Source organism: Passer montanus, unplaced genomic scaffold, assembly GCF_014805655.1.
Source record: "Passer montanus isolate IOZ18808 unplaced genomic scaffold, ASM1480565v1 scaffold39, whole genome shotgun sequence".
In the NCBI taxonomy this organism is placed as follows: domain Eukaryota; kingdom Metazoa; phylum Chordata; class Aves; order Passeriformes; family Passeridae; genus Passer; species Passer montanus.
This window is the reverse complement of record NW_024368707.1, coordinates 7,734,618-7,751,037: the sequence shown is the minus strand read 5'-3', so window position 1 is coordinate 7,751,037 and position 16,420 is coordinate 7,734,618. Positions and strand designations below refer to the sequence as shown.

Genomic DNA, 16,420 nt, shown 5'->3' with positions numbered 1-16,420 from the left:
ACTCTCAGAACAGGGCATGTAGGTCTCAGTGCCACAGGGCTGGATGGGGGATACAGGGGAAAATAAAGCTCAGAAAACACAAAAGCAGCAGGTTGTTTTGCATGCACTACCCCACTCTCAGAACAGGGCATGTAGTGCCACAGGGCTGGATGGGAGATACAGGGGAAAATAAAGCTCAGAAACTATACAGCAAATACTGTTCTCTGCACACACTTTGTGCTCCAGCAGAGAGAAAAACAAGCCTGTGAGGTTGAGGTATGAAGAAACAGGTGCCTGATGGATCAGGAAGGGGCAGTGCTTCCTGCTTAAGCCCCCAGCCCTGACAAATGCAGGAGTTGGATTCCTTAAATGGGTGATAAAATGTAACACAACTTCCCTCTCTGCAAGGGGCCAGAAGATGGAAAAAAAGTGCATCACTGACCTCTAAACCTGAGCAAGAAAAAAGAGAGCTTTTGGCAAAGGGAAGCTCTTCTGCTGGTTTGCTGAGCTGAAGCCTGAGGCTACAGCAAAAAGAGGTCCTTTGAGCTTCACCTGCATGCAAGCTATCAATAAACAAAACCTGGGTCAAAAGGGGAGAGAGAGAAACAGAGAGAGAGTCTAATCCATCTTTTGAAAAGCAGTGGGCTTATACCTTTATTATACAAAATACTTTACAATTAAAAAAACATTTTCCCCAATAAAATCATATACAGATATTTATAATTAACAAGATTCAGTTACACACAAGATGACAGATGAGCAAGAGAAAATTAAGACTTCATCCATTTCCCCACCACTATTTTGGAAGAGACTACATTTCAGACAATTTCAGACATTTCAGATATTCTTATCACCTTCTCTCAAGCCTGAACTCCGGGATTTCCCCTTTCCCTGACAGGGCCTCCACCCATGTCCCCAGCATCAGTACAATACTCTCATCTTAAAAGGTTCATGAAGACACTGAGAAAGCAGCATCTGGCTGTACCATTGGCCAGTCATTGGCCAGAAAAGGGGACTACTGCCCCAGTTTTCCCTAGTAACCCACATATACACACATGCAAGCACATACATGGGGAAGCATGCTCAAACCCCACAAATTTTCACCCTTTTGGGTGAAACAGCAATCCCATCCCTCCAAAGCAGCCTGAACTACAGACACGCCCTTGCAGGCAGTCTGCAGAATGGCTCTCACAGCCAAGCTGGGCACTACTGCAAATGCAGTCTTGCAAGAGGGCAGGATGCTGCTGTCTTCCCCACTTTGATCATCTGTGAAGCAGCAGTGTCAGTCATCATGGAAGTGATAACGTGAACCATTCAGAAATGCTCAGGCCACAACAGACAGGTTGGGGAAGTTGCACATTTCACCAGGGGGGTACTTAAAAACAAACAGTTGCCAATGATCTGCCCTACCAGGGCAAAGATGTGTGTGAACCCTTGTGAACATTTTATCCCTAAGAAAGGTCATTGCTGGGCTCGGCAACCGCTGCACTCGCAGGGGAGCCTATCCCAGAGTCACTGCTGGAGGCCAAATGCTTTCAGCAGTGTGGGCAAGTCACGGGCATCAGCTGCCCCATACAGGTCGCTCTGCCCCAGCATGGAGAGGGCCATGCGCAGGGTGCTCCAGATGTTGTCAGACATGGCTCCTTGCTGCCCCCGCGGACCTCGGCTCTTCTGCTGCATGTGCAAAGCCTCCAGGAAGTGCTCCACAGCCTCACTGTCAACAGGAGAACATTCAGATGCTTAGTGGAAAAGATGGTTCATCTCACACTCCTTTCCCCATTTGCTTCTTAAGTATTTCCCCTCCAAAAGAGCTTCCTCCTCTTCCCAGATCCTACCCCTCCCCAGAACCAGAGGTCCCCCTTTTCTCTCTACAAGAATCAGGAGCAGATGGTTCATCTCACACTCCTTTCCCCATTTGATTCTTAAGTATTTCCCCTCCAAAACAGTTTCCTCCTCTTCCCAGATCCTACCCCTTCCAGAACCAGAGGTCCCCCTTTTATCTCTACAAGAATCAGGAGTCCAGATGGCCTCTACTCCACCTGTAACTGCATGACACTTGGATCTCTGGGCAGAGTCCACACACTCGCTCTGCTCTCCTACGCCAAGAGGAGGCTGCAGGCGGTGTGGCCCTGCCCTCATAACCTACAGCAGTGTGTCTCCCACAAACACGCACAAACCCCCAGGTCACAGCAGAGCTGCCCACCCTGTGCTCACCGGTGGGCGCCTAAGTTGATGCAGCTGATGCCCAGGTTGTAGCGAGAGCGGATGTATCCTGGCTGCAGCTCCAGTGCCCGACGATACGCGGCCACAGCTTCTTCACTCCGGTTCCCATTGGCCAGGGTGGCACCCAGCTTGTTCCACAAAAGGTGGTCCTGGAGGAATGGGCACAGAGAAAGGGCTGAGATGAACTGGATCTCCTAAAGCTCCAAGCCAGCCACTTCTTCCCCATATGTCTGTCTTAGTCCTCCACTCCAAATATGCACCTCTTGTACATGCAGCACCTCCTCCAAATCTTCACCCATAAACCTCCAAGTGCCCCCAGCACCCCCCATCTGCCCCTTTCTTACATTGGGGCGCACACTGAGTGCAGCACTGAAGCAATCCACAGCCTTCTCATACTCGCCACTGAGGTTGAAAAGGACACCCAGGCCACACTGGACATCAGGATCCACAGTTGAGGGGTTGCTGCGCACAGCTGCTAAGAACAGCTCCTTCACTTCCATGAACAGTGAGCTGGAAAAGCACAGAACAGGATACTGGTGTACTGTGGAGAGAGCTGGCCTCGGGCTGCTCGCTCTGCTCCTGCCTGGACCAGGCTGAGCCCTCCAAGAAGCCTTTCAGCTGAAGGCTGGAATTTGTACCCATAACTCACTCAGAGAGCAGGGAACTCAGGACACGCTTGGAAGGCCCCAGGTTTGTCCCTGAGACACTCTCCTCTGGTTCCTTGTTGAACAGGTGGGCATAGTCCGGTTTATGGCGCAGCCAGTCCCGCAGGGTCTCACACGCCTGCTTCTGCAGGGACTCGTTGGTGAAGCTGACTGCTAAAGCCATAAGAGCTGTCAGGTTCCCAGGCTGCAGCTCCAGGCACCTGCAGGGCAAAGAAAGAGAAGTGAAAGCAGCATTAAATCAGTGTAGGAGACACCCAGACATAGGAGGTAAAACAATCAAGCCAGAGCACCCCATAACAGCCATGTCACTCTTGTGGCCCTACACACCCAACAAGAAGCCACACTCAGCAGCTCTGCAGCAATACTCACTGTCTGAGAGCACTGATCGCCAAAAGCTCCTGTTCATTCTCTGCTTGGGTGGTTCCCAGATATTGCCAGGCCTGGGGAAGACAGAGATGTACAAAGTTAGACTTACAGAGGAAAAAAATCAGTCAATAAGCCACAAACACAGATATTAAATCCAGCATTTTATCCTGCACAGTTTTAGAATGAGATCAAATAGACCAAAGTATACACATGGGCCACAGGTCTAAGTTCCTCTCAAAAGACAGACAAATGTTGTAGCATGTGCTTCAAAGACAGCAAAACTGGCATTGTTATAGTGAACAGAAATTAATGTCTACCTGGAAATCTATCATAAAGCAACTTTTACACTATCATAAAGCAACTAGTTTTACACTTTTAGATCACAGAATCTCCACTTTTAACTTCTAACTGTGGTCAAACTGCAGAGGAAGGAGGAAAATGCAGATCTCCTATTTCCCAAGAACAAAATGGCATAGCAGCAGTGCTAATAATAAGGAGACCCCTGAGGCAGGCAGCTGTATGTACTTGTGCAGTGGTCCACTAGCAAGTAGTAACCTTGAGAGTTGACTTTCAGACCTGAAAGTAGAAGCACTATTAATTTTACTGAATTTCCAATCATCATGACACCAGTAGATGAAAATTACTTCCACCTCCAAGCAGTGATATAAGGAATATTTAACTAGGCACCAAATCCAAAGTATCTGTTCACTTTATTTTGATAGCCACACCCCTGGTCCAAAATAGGCTAGATAATAGGTGGGACTGTCAGCATGATGTACCTGCTTTTTGAACGTAAGTCACAAAATGAGGTAGCCACTGCCTCAAGGAAGGAAATTGTTTCATTAGCAAAGACACAGAAGTCCTGCAGAAGGCAATCTACACCCTTGAATCTCTCGTGCCTCACCACATATAGCTAGCTACAATTCAAGCAGAGCTGACCAGCAAGAACTGCAGTGTTCTGCCAGCAGAAGAGCTGAAGAGATTCAAGGTAAAGTTGTGACTTGGACCAAAGCAAATGTGACGTTTCCTTCAGAGCAATTGTTCATGTCTATTTGATCACTGTACCATTTGTGAAGTCTTGACTTCTCCTGTACAATTTGCAGTCACAGTAGAAGAATCCAGAATGTTTTTAATACAGCTAGCCAGAATTGGCCCAAGATTTCTTCCCTGAAGAATGCAGAATGTTTCCAATACAGCTAAGTCAGAAATGGCTCAAGATTTCTTCCCTAAGGTTTCAATTGCCACTCCATTATGCTCAGCCTACAGCCCACACTGTCTATGAGAAAAAAGCAACAGTTCTAGAAGGACATTAACACCTTTTGACCACTTTAAAGCTAAAGCAGATCTTCAAACCTCCTGCTTACTTTTCACCTATTACCAGTACCCTAGAAAGTTAAATGGCTATTCTCAGAAGCCAAGAACCTCTGTTCTAAAATGTCACACTTAAGTCTCAGGGTAATCAAATTATGTATGTCCAGTCACATATAATTAGCAGGGCTTCAACAAGACATGCTGAAAATTTAGCAGCCCTGGATCCTCGAGGCAGGCATTCCAGAAAGGCATGACATGAGTGTATTTGCATGCTTCCCAAGAACATCCATGTCCTCTCCCCCTGGAAAAAGGCACACAGGCTATTCTATTTCTCAATTCATCCTGCAGAAGCTTAAGTGATTTATGGAAAAAAGTATTCACTTAATAAGGAGCTGGAACTTTGTCTTCAGAGTAAAAATCCTTCTTTGGCCCACAGCTTCAATTAAGACTGTGAAAACACCCAACCTTTTTGGGTCACATCTTTTCCTAGCACCTAGATGAAAGACTTGGTCAGAACCCTGGTCTAATGAGCTTCTCAGAATTAGATTTTAATACAGATACAGAAGCACTGATCCGCCATAAGCTCCTCCAAACTCACAATGCCAATAAAGACTTTCACAGAAGCAACTTGAGAGATGAGAACTCCTTGCCTTGGCTCCATGCACAGTCTTGTGCTCCAAAGATTTTACACAGCTCTGGGCCAGATTACTTTGTGCTTCCTGTAACTGACCTTAAGTCAGAAACCTCCTCCCTCAGAGGCTCCCTGAGGATTCACACACATCAGCTGCAAGCCCAGGGCCGCAGAAAAATGAGATGTTTTCATACACTGTCCACAGGTCATAACACTGAAGGGACAGCTGTCCTGACAGCTCAGCCTGTTGTCCCTGCTGTCACTCACCTCCATATGATCTGGCTTCTGTTGCACTGCAGCCTCAAAGAGCAGGACAGCATTGGGGAGGTCACCTTCCTCCAAGCGCTTCCGCCCCTCTTCAAACGCGTCTGGGTGATCCCTCATGGGATTGTCTTCCTCAAACTGGTAACCCTAGCAGGACAGACAGACGCACAGGGGCTAAAGCTAGGAGACAGGCTTGGGGAGAAGAGCACTCTCTACAGCACAGTACAGTCTAGTCTTGTTGCATCAGGAACACTGAAGCTGCAGACCAGCCAGCCAGCACCTCATCCTCATTGCTAATTTGTAGCAGATCTGAGAGCAAGGGTGGTTCTTCCTATGCTGGAAAAATCCCCCAAACCAAACCTGGAGTTACATTGATAGAGAGACAAAACATTTAGTATGTATCTTACTAGCTTGGAGGGGAATGGGGGAGTGGGGCAGGGATGGGGCCAGGGGATACAACACTTGAACTCATTGCAAAGAACCCCAGTATTCACCGGTATATGGTGCTGGACAAGAACCAGACAACATCTGCAGACAAACCCAAGTGAAAACAGTATTTAACCCCTAGCTGATCTGGAACAAGGATGTAAGTGACAGCAAAGCATCAGCGTGAGAAGGAATCCCAGCAGCATTTAGAGTCTGTGGAGCTCAGAGCAAGGCAGACACACTGCTTGTCTCCCCAGGACAGACCACCACAGTGCTAGGGCTGAGAGACCCTGCTGTCCCCTACCTTGTCGTATGATGAGGAGTTGAGGTCTTCATATTCAGAGAGCCAAGGGTGAGCCTCTGCATCTCTCTTGGCCATCTCCTCACATTCTGCCTGGAGTTTGTCCCAGAACTCCACATCTGACTGAAGGGAGAACAAAGTGTGACTGGAGTACCTCAGCCAAAAGCTCAGGTCTATAGACATGCCAGAGAACTCCCTCCTGAATGTTTCCAGCCCTCCTCAGAGCATGCAAAGGAAAGAGGTAACCCTACCAAGAGCTCTCAGTTGGCACCCCAGCCCTCCTTCTCAGCCAGCTTTACCTCCACAGCAGCCTTTGCCTGCTCAAATTCCGTATCAAGAGTTGACATGTTCCCAGATCGCGCAAATTGATCCACCCAGGCATCGGATGCCCCCTGGGAGTTTGGAAACAGAAACACACCTTTCTTTTTAGAATTTGGCAACCTCAGGGCATGTCCCAAAACAGCAGGAGGGTCTGTAATGACCCCTCCTCCCCATCAGCAAGAACTGATGGCCTATGAAGTGGAAACGAATTAATCTGAATCTCCTCTTCCTCACAGATGCTGTGGGAGACGAGAAAACTCAAACTGTCCAGATACATTCCCATCTTCTGGCTAGACTCTGCTAAGAGCCCAACAGCCCCTCCCTTGTCTCCCTCAGCATTGCTGAGAGCTGGACTTGCCATTTTCCTTTGCTCCCAGACTGTGCACTGTGGCAAAATGCTTTCTTCCTTCAGAGCATACAGGCCTGGGGCTCCTACCTGCTGCTGTATAAACTCAGCTGCCCATTGCTCTGCCTGCTCTTGGTCTCTGTGGGTCACCTGATTAGCTTCGATCGATACCCTCCCATCTCCGATCTGGCGGACAAACTTTAGGAACTGCGGCAGAGAAATGAAACAAGGGTGGAGCTGGGCAGATGCTGTGCCCACAAGCCCTCAGCCCATGCCCCCCTCCTTCACTAAGAGGGCTTCTCTCTGCAGAGTGAGCATGACAGGTCCAGAAAGGTGGGAAGGACCACACTTCACAAGAGTGGAGATGCATAATATCTAAAGTGGATTGTAGGGCTCAACTCCCAGGCATCAGGGAAGAAATGGAAACATGGGACAACAGGAGGCTTTATTCCTTTACTACCTTCACCCTTCTCAATTCCCCACACCCTTTATTCACAGTAACATAATTGCTACTAATTATGTAATTACTAATTCACAGTGATAATTAATCTCAGCCCCAGTCAGATTTCTCACCTCAGTATTCTTGAGTTTTGGATCATCCACTTTGGAGAGGAAATCAGTAACAGTTTTCTTAAGATCATCCTCAGGTTGGTATTCCTCATACCTGTGTTCCAAGGCAGTAAAAGGGAAAGAGACAGTCTGATACCAGGCAACAGCAAACTCTTTCACCAACAATAGTCACACAATGGGGCAGACAACAGTATTGAGGGATACAACCCCTCCTCAGAGATTCAGGGTTTCTCCTAAGTGATTCAGTACCATTATCCGTCTGCAAAAATTCAAAATTACTACTGTGTTAGCTGAGCAAGTGACTAACACAAACAGCAGCAAAATAAAACAATTACAGAGTCAGCACAGTTCTGCAGAGCAGTCTGGATTCTTTGCCAAGCTCACATGCCATCAGACATTGCAAGTTTTAGCACTACCAGAAACAAGGTCATATATCCAGGAACAAAGAAAGTAGGTCATGCCCACTGAAGAGGAAAACAGTGCCATGGAAAAGCATCAGCTCTGCAGAGGGTTGAGGGCTTACAGCAATGACACAACTCAATATGTCTTGTCTGGCTTACAGCAGGATAGGACCACTTTGAGGTGTTATCACTGCCTTCAGTCTTGGGGAAGTTTGGGAAGTGGTGGAAATAACTCAAGAATGTCCATTACTTGTGGAAAGTTATCAGAGAAACCAAAAGCCAGGTGCAACAAGAGCCCAAATATACAAAAATTTTGTAAGGAAACATCTTAGAAGCCCAAATTGTTTGTGTGTGTTTTGCTTCTTTAACTGAAAAATTTGATTATACTCAACAGGTACCTACAGAGAGATGATCCATCTTTAACCCACCACAAAAAACCAGGTTCAAATAATACATAGAAGGCTGAACCCAGAAATATGTAAAGGAAAGGCTGGAAGTGGTTTGTCAGATAAGAAGAATTACATTGGAAAGTTTACAACTAGTAGAGTCTAGCAAAAAGCATCTGCTGCAGAAAAAAAGTTCCTGAACACACTCCTGAAGTTACTTTAAGGAGCTTTGCATCAGGCATGAGATTAATTTAGCCTACATGATCAACATATCTTCCTGGAACTAGAGAACAGAAAAGCTACACTCTTAAAAACTTCAGTTTGCAAGCATTGTTTCCACCTTTCTCTGACACCAAAGGCCCAAGAACACCAGTCTAAGTAAAATGACTCAAAAGCATTCAGGCCACAGCAGATATCTATCACCTTTCCAAGTGCTTCACCCACCCCCAAGTGCCTAGCAGCAACAGCTCGCCTTGAGAAGTCAGACTCACCATTTATCTGCCAAAGACTGATCTTCTGATTCCCCCAGCCACAGCTTCTCCTCTGACTGCTCTAAGTATTCTTCTGCCCACTTGGCAGGAGACACAGACAGTGGATCTGCACAGGAAGAACAGGGAGAAAAGTAAGACAGGCAGACCACCACACCTTTGTTAATGCTGATCTAAAAACCAAGCCCTTGGTTCAGACAGTGAATTAATACAGATGCCACTGTGGTGACGATAAATGTACGATTTTCTACTTTAGTATCACAACTGATTCATCTGCTCCCTGTGGGATACTATGTAGGTCAAGAAAATTAGCAATGCATTACAAGTCTCTGTCAAAAGCACAGCCTACAAGCTCTAGGTTTTCATCAGAACTTTCTCAAAGACCTTTGTAACTCTAATTTATATCTTCAAAAATGTAAAGAGTGAAGGTCAAAGAGTGGAACTGCCCAGCTTTCTACAGTAGCCACCCCTGGAGAACAGCATATACTTGTTTCTTTTCCATAATTTCCAGATTAGGGCATGTGTGACCCTATTCCAGAGCCAGTTCTATACACAACACAGGATGGCTTTTCAAATAAAGCTTAGCCTTTGGGCCAGAAACACTCACTTTGCACGTTTCCAGACTGTAACATCCCTCTACCTTCATACAGCTGACACAAAATATTTGACCAAAGCACACCAAAGAGAATTTACCTTTGTACCAAAGGCAAATTTAGCCTTAGGAGAGGGAATTAGAAAACGTGTAATTAAGAAGCAGTACAAGGCCATCTCCAACTTGCAGCAATTGAATCACAACTTTTATAAAGCAGTTTAAATAGCATGCTTCTCCAAAATTCCCTTAGGAACCTAAGTTAACAACTAAAGACCCTTACACCACATTGTTCATAATTTGACTTAACCATAACACCATCACAAAGCAGCTTTCCTACCCTCCACCCCATTAAGGCTGCTCCAGGAAACACTGACTGCTGGGCCCAAAGCAATACTCCAATTTCACATTCAGTAGCTCTTCACTACACACAGGCATGTGACTGGACATCACCTTGACAGTAATTCCAAAAAAGGACACTTCACCTGTCACTTCAGCAATGAACTCCTGTGACCAGTCAGCCTCATTGTAATCTGAAGAGACATCACCAGCATTATCTGCTGCAGCCAAGAACTCCTGGGTCCAGTTTTCAGACAGTGCCAAGGCTGCCACACCTGGAGCTACATGAGGGGGGAAAAAAAAACAGAAGTGAGAACTGGAGCACTCAAAGGCATCATTTATGAGTTCCAGGCTAGCCTTAATCACCTCTGATCTTTCTCTTCGTTAGAATAAAATCACAGAAATATTTCATTTGGAAGGAGTCTCTGGAGCTTGCTAGAGTTCTCACAGCAGACTAACATGTAAGTTAGAGATGAGGTTGTTCAGGGCATTTATGAGGTAACTTCTGAATTTGTCCATGGGTGGCAATCCCCTAGACTCCCTAGATACCTGTTCCAGTACTGAACCGCCTCCTCCAAGGGAAGAAATGTTTCCACATACCTAGTCAGTTCCCCTTTCCACAAATTGTGTCCATTACCCCTTGTCCTTCTCCTGACTATTTCTGTGAAGATCCTGACCATGGCAGCTGTCCATTACCCCTTGTCCTTCTCCTGACTATGGCTGCCAAAGATAGCAACAAAACACTTCACCCCCTGCCCCTCAGACTTCTCTTCCCCAGGTTAAAATGTCCAGGTCCCTCAGCCTTTCCTCTTACAACACGGATTCCTCTCCCCTGAGTATTTTATCAATCTCCAATGAGCTTGTTCCAGTAGATCAGTGTACTGGGAAGCCCAAATCCAGAAACAATACTCCAGATACAATCTCAGAAGAGCTCAAAAGATAGGAACCACACTGCTAGGAGCTTAACCATAAACATCAAGATCTTTTCCAGCTCTCCACCTACTTCAGCTCCCCTCACCTCGCTGAGGGGCCTGTCGGAAGCTTGACTGTTCAATCTCTTGCATCTCAGCCAACAGGTCATCCATCTTAAAGGTCTGGGGTGCACGGGACAGCAAAGGGGCATTCTGAGCTTGCAGAAACTCTCCAACCAGCTGCCAAAGACAGAGATGGATTGCAAACATTGCACAGAAGATGAACAGGCAGAGCCATGGAGTGTGAGAGAAGGGCTTGTCAGAAAAAAAATATTAGTATCAGGAAAAGGGTAAAATAACAAACAGTGTGGATGAGAAAAACTTTAAGAAGATTAATCAAAAGCTACAAGGAGACCAATAAATCTGTTCTTACCTCATCTTCAGTGGCTACTCCCAGTGGTTTGGATACCTGCAGGGAATAGTGGGCAATGGTGTCAACATCGATCCCATGCCCCTCTCTACACACACAGAGTGTGAACCAATTAGATTGTATCTTCCACTTCCTTGAGGAAGATACAATGCCTGTCAACATTCTTCTTGCACTAACTGCCAGCTGAAGGAGCAGGAACACTTTGAGGGATCCTGTCCAACCTCCTCCCACTACTGTCTGGCTTAGGGCCTGTGACAGCAAGGCACACAGCTCACCACAGCCACCAACATCCCCTGAGTGCCCACAACCGTGCCTTCACCCTACAACCCTGTTTCGGGTGATCCCTGGGCCTTTTTCCGCAAAAAAAAAAAAAAAAAAAAAAAAAAAAAAAACACAACACGACCCCAGCTGCACCGAGAGCCCCGCTCCCCGGCAGGACGCGGAGCCAGAGCGGAGCGATACTCACGGCTGCGGCTTCGGGCGCGCCGGGGGGCCAGGCCAGCGGGCCCTGCAGTCCCTCCTGCCGCAGGGCCTTGTCCTGGGTGAAGTGTCCCGCCAGCTTCATCAGGGGGTTGGAGCCCCCGCACTCCGGCTCCACCAGCTCCCTCATGGCCATGGCGCCGGGCACGGAGCGAGAGAGGGTCGGCGCCGAGCCCCGCCGCGCCTGCACCTGGTGCCGGGGCGCACAGACAGCGGGTGAGCGCCGGGCGGAGCGACCGCCTGACCCCGACCCGGCTGCCGCCCGCCAGCGCCGCCTCCCCCGCGGGCCCGGCCCGCCAGAGGACGGACGGACACCCTTCCGCCCGGCGCCGCCCGGAGGGGTCGCGGGGCTCCCCCGCCCGCTCCGTACCTGGGGCCGCCCGGGCGCGCTGGGCTGGCGCGGCGGGGCGGGACCAGCCTTAAAGGGCCAGGCGGCGGAGTGCCTTAAAGCGGCTGAGCGCAGGGTGGCCCTGTCACCGCCCGGGTCACCGCCCGCTCCCCAACCTGCTCCCCCGGGGCTGCACGGCCGGCCGCCCCGCCGCGCACTGCTCCCGTGGAGTGTGCCCCTCTGCCGGCCGTGAAACGGTGTGTGTATGTATACGGTGTGTACTATATACATCCCGCTGTATTGGCAAAAATACGTAAACATATATCTATTTATTTATATTTTTATATATTTTATATACACCGCCCGCTCCCCAACCTGCTCCCCCGGGGCTGCACGGCCGGCCGCCCCGCCGCGCACTGCTCCCGTGGAGTGTGCCCCTCTGCCGGCCGTGAAACGGTGTGTGTATGTATACGGTGTGTACTATACACATCCCGCTGTATTGGCAAAAATACATAAACATATATCTATTTTTTTATATTTTTATATTTTTTTATATTTTTATATTTCATCTATTTATTTATTTATTTATATTTTATATTTTTATATTTATATCTAATTATCTTTGTACATTTATATATATTCAACGATATGTGTATGGTATGTACTTATATATATGCATATATATATACACATATATGTGTATATAGACATATATGTGTGTGTACATTGTATGTATATACAATGTATATTGTATGTACATATATCTATGTACATACAAGAACATATATATATGTAATATATTGTATGTACATATATCTATGTACATACAAGAACATATATATATTTATATATATGTATGCACCATGCACATCTCGTTTTATTTGTGAATATACATAAATATCTATACTCATATATATATATTCAGCGAGGTGTATATGGTACATATGCGTAGATGAGCATATTCTGTATCAGTACACGTTTGTCCAGCTGATGGACTGATATTTTACTGTTTGCTCTAGGATCACTAAAATGTTGCAGCTGGCAGCCACAGGTTGAGAGTGCACACATTTAGCTGAAAAGTATGTGATAGCTTCAGATAAGCCATAGAAATGCCAACTCCTTCCCAGCCTTGATCCTTCTACATTTGTGGTTCCAAAGGACAAACCACCTGGAAAATCAGAGGTCATTTGTTTGTGGCCTCTAAAAGAATGGGAAAAGCACCAAGAGGGGGTTGCATGATGTGTGCTGACTCCTGTGACATTAGGTTGCTAGAAATAAATTGTTTTCAGAATCAAATCCCATCTTCTTCTTTTCAAAGGAATATGCTCCTCTGCAGGGCTCTGTCCAGATTTGTATGGTTCACTTCATCTGTCCAAAATGTGACATCTGCTGCGGTTTTAGACACAATTCTTTGACAGTAGGTCTTCCTGCCTGCTCTCCTTACAACTTTGAAATTCATGTGGCATCTACAGCCAGTTCTGTGCTAGCAAGTAGTATGGCTCAACAGGAGCAAGCCTTTAAAATTATAAGAATTGGGGCTGGAAACACAACATCCACACCAAACATGTGTGGGGAGATTTACTTTGGGCTGTGTCTTCCTTGGCCCTGTGGAGACACACCTGTTAGTGGCTGACGTGCCCTGTGTGCAGCTTAGCAGCACCAAAAAGGAATCTCGTTTGCACGCCGAGGCTGTCCTGCAGGACAAGCCCCAGCCCAGCAAACACGGATTGCTGGGAGATTCATTTTGAAAGCACACTTCTGGCGTCCTGAAGGTTAAAATAACACTTACCTGCTATTACCAAATTCCAAATCCTATGTGTGCTCAGTGTGATCAAGGATTAGCAAGAGTATTTGAAGAGAGAGGCGTGAAGAATGCTGTGGGGCAGAATCCCAAATGACTTTCAAGAAGAAGAGAGGGGCAATGCTGCTCCTAAGTAAGACCAATAGACAGCACAAAGACTTGGAGAAGGGGAGTGTAGGCATTGAGATAAAGCATGGACAGAAGTCAAAAAAACATCACAGACTGAGCAGGGAGGAAGACATGAAGTAGCTTTGATTTGTAAATATTTGCAACAAGGTTTTGGGGTATGCCCATATCCAGTTTATGATACCAGCTACAATACAAGCCTATGACACCAGCTTGGCCTTCTGGTTCAGGACAGTGACAGGGAAACACTGCTCTGTAAAAAAATTGTAAAATTTGTAAAAAAACTTCCTTCTGAAGGGCTGGATGACCTTTTATCCTTTAGAGTTTCAAAAGACTTTGATGCAACTGGAAGGACCAGAAGTGGCACTGGTGGCAGAGCATCCAGGACAACCACAGCTGTGGTTGTTGGTGGATGAGTATCCTGCTGAAGCCACAACTATTTCTGCTTGCAGGCAGGAAGCAAAGGGTCTGATCTAAAGTCAACAGGAGAAGAAGCACAGTCAATGCATCCCTGCAAGTGGAGTGAAAATAATTTGGCAGCAAGAACTAAAATATCACAGGGTCTCAAAAACTCTTGGAGAGATGAGAAAGGCAAATAGTACAGCTCTTGAAAAGGCTATTCCAGGCTCTGCATCCTTCAGGTGTTCTGAAAACCAATACTCTGCTGAAGGTTCTGGGCCTGGTGGAAATCAGTGACAAAATGGAGGTCTCTGTCTAACTATTCCCCACCTAAATTGGTGGAATTCATTATTTCTTTCCAAGTGCAAAACTTAGCACATGCTTTTATTAAATGGTGTTCTACACTTTCAGGCTATTTTTCCCATTGATCAAGGGCATTTGTATACAATTTTTTTCTACCAAATCCTTTGCAACCCCTCTCAGGTTAATGTTGTCTGCAGATTTTAATAGATACAATTTTCTGGTCCACTGTATAAATTACCGGGAAAAAACCACGCTAATAGTGCACTGAAAACAGATCTTTGCAGGACTCCTTGATACTTCTTTCCAGATAAACACCATAGCATCAAAACTAATCTTAGACTTTTCCAGTCAGCATCAGCTACTCCCAACAGTGATTTCAGTAGATCCAGTTTCCCATGTTTCCTAATGTGCTTCTTAGACTGTAAGATGAAACAGAGTGAAAATCCTACTGAAATCAAAAATTTAATATCTATTGTTACTTCCTTGACCACAAGGACAAGTCTGCCATGAAAGATTGGTTTAGCTTGATATCTTCTATTTTCAAATGGAAAACATGAGTTGTCTACATAATACTTATTTGTTCCAGTGTCACAGGGGAAGGCAGTAAAAAAATGCTGGCTGGCCTGTAATTAATCAGATTTCTTTTTTTCAATGGCCAATATATTTGAGCTTTTCCAATCTTCTGAACCTCTCCACTGCCTAGATATCTCAAAGATAATGGCCAGTGGGCCTTTCTCCAGTTCTCCAGTTCTCATCATAGCATGAAGTTCATCAGCCCTAACTGGTCTGAAAACCTTGACTTTGCCTAAGTGCTTAGAAATATAGAATGACTTTTTCCCCACTTGTAACTGGTGCTATTTAAGATATTCACCTAGCCACCACCACAGTGAAGACAAGAAAAAAATGCTTGGAGCTTCTAGGTATCTTTGGCCAGTTTCCAATTTCACTGACCAGAAAGCCAGTATTTTTCCTGGTCCTCCCCTCATTGCCCAGGTAGTGACAGGCACTATTGATCAGCTGATAGTTCTGCTCTTTTCCACCACATACAAGGTACTAATTTCCTTTTCAAAGTATCTTTGTACTTAATTGGACTCAGTTGCCGCGTCTCCCTCAATTCCTTCTCCTCCAGAGCAAAAGCTGCAGTTTTTTTCAATCCTTCTGCTTGAGTGGCCAAGGTAGTTATTCCCCTCTGTGGATTCACTTCCTACATTTGTCTCTTTTGTAGCAGCATAAACTGGACACTCAGTCAGTCCTGTGTCACTCAGTGCTGTGAGTGAAGTCACAGCAGTACAGAGCTGTTCTGACAGCTCGTTTCATCTGACCTACAGGCTATCCTCCTAAACACATAAACTGATCTGATGTCTGCCTTTTTGGCAACAGCATCATGTTGATGTACATTCTGCTTTTTTTTTAAGGAAGATGATATTCAATGAACTCTGATGCGCTCTGAAACTGTGCATTTGAAAAAAAAAGCAACAGAGGATCTTTTGGCCCTGAATATTCGCTGTCTTTCTCACACTGATCCTCCGAACTTCAAAGTCATGGGTCTAATTTATTCAGAGGATTGGGGGTTTTTTGGTGGTTTTTTTTGGTTTGTTTGTTTGTTTGTTTTTGTTTTGTTTTGTTTTTGTTTTTTTGTGAAGAGCATTGGCCCGTTTTCATATGAACCCAAATATCCGAAGAAGCATCTGTGGTCCCATGAGCGAGGACGAGAGTCAGGAGCCACTTGGCTCTGCTCTTGGACCCATCGCTTTCCCGCGGTGAAAAAAAAATCAGTTTGCCTACTTGCAAAACAAAGACGAGCTTGTTAAAGTTTGGGGGTCGGTTTGGAGGCTTGGGGTGGGCTGCTCGTTTGTTTTTAATGGAAGAGCCTTGAGCGGCCGAGCCAGAGGAGCTGTGTGAATTATTACCCCCTGTAGATGCGGACGGAGGAACCCCGGCTCCCCTCACAGCGCCCCGCCCGCCCCTCCCGCTGCCGCCGCCCGGGCGCCTCCTCCGGGCGGGGCCGGGCCGGGCCGGGCAATGCCTGTCAACAT

The 16,420-nt window shown here is 46.4% G+C and overlaps 1 protein-coding gene across 3 annotated transcripts; it reads right to left on the bottom strand.

Annotated features, from left to right (window-relative positions):
• Nucleotides 1–605: 605 nt before the first annotated feature.
• Nucleotides 606–11,834, bottom strand: PEX5 (peroxisomal biogenesis factor 5). Of its 3 annotated transcripts, XM_039718085.1 has the most exons (16): nucleotides 11,798–11,834; nucleotides 11,414–11,617; nucleotides 10,951–10,986; nucleotides 10,625–10,757; nucleotides 9,753–9,887; nucleotides 8,682–8,787; nucleotides 7,407–7,497; nucleotides 6,924–7,040; nucleotides 6,466–6,558; nucleotides 6,170–6,289; nucleotides 5,443–5,586; nucleotides 3,237–3,307; nucleotides 2,852–3,067; nucleotides 2,547–2,712; nucleotides 2,194–2,351; nucleotides 606–1,693 (listed from the first exon to the last, which is right to left on the bottom strand). In XM_039718085.1, the coding sequence occupies exons 2-16, from the start codon at nucleotides 11,561–11,563 to the stop codon at nucleotides 1,492–1,494; spliced, it is 1,938 nt and encodes a 645-aa protein (XP_039574019.1). In that variant the 5' UTR covers nucleotides 11,564–11,617; nucleotides 11,798–11,834; the 3' UTR covers nucleotides 606–1,491. The 3 variants fall into 3 exon arrangements, with proteins under 3 accessions (XP_039574019.1, XP_039574020.1, XP_039574021.1); XM_039718086.1 differs by lacking the exons at nucleotides 6,466–6,558; nucleotides 11,798–11,834 and having other exon boundaries at nucleotides 11,414–11,762; XM_039718087.1 differs by lacking the exons at nucleotides 6,924–7,040; nucleotides 11,798–11,834 and having other exon boundaries at nucleotides 11,414–11,762.
• Nucleotides 11,835–16,420: the final 4,586 nt, after the last annotated feature.

What these genes read in the sequence shown, in the direction of transcription:
- PEX5 (XM_039718085.1), bottom strand. Translation starts at nt 11,563, where the DNA reads ATGGCCATGAGGGAGCTGGTGGAGCCGGAGTGCGGGGGCTCCAACCCC. An exon ending in GTTCATTGCTGAAGTGACAG is followed by an intron (nt 8,788 to 9,752) that starts GTGAAGTGTCCT and finishes CTTCCTGTGCAG; the next exon opens with ATCCACTGTCTGTGTCTCCT. An exon ending in CTGAGTTCCCTGCTCTCTGA is followed by an intron (nt 2,713 to 2,851) that starts GTGAGTTATGGG and finishes GTGCTTTTCCAG; the next exon opens with CTCACTGTTCATGGAAGTGA.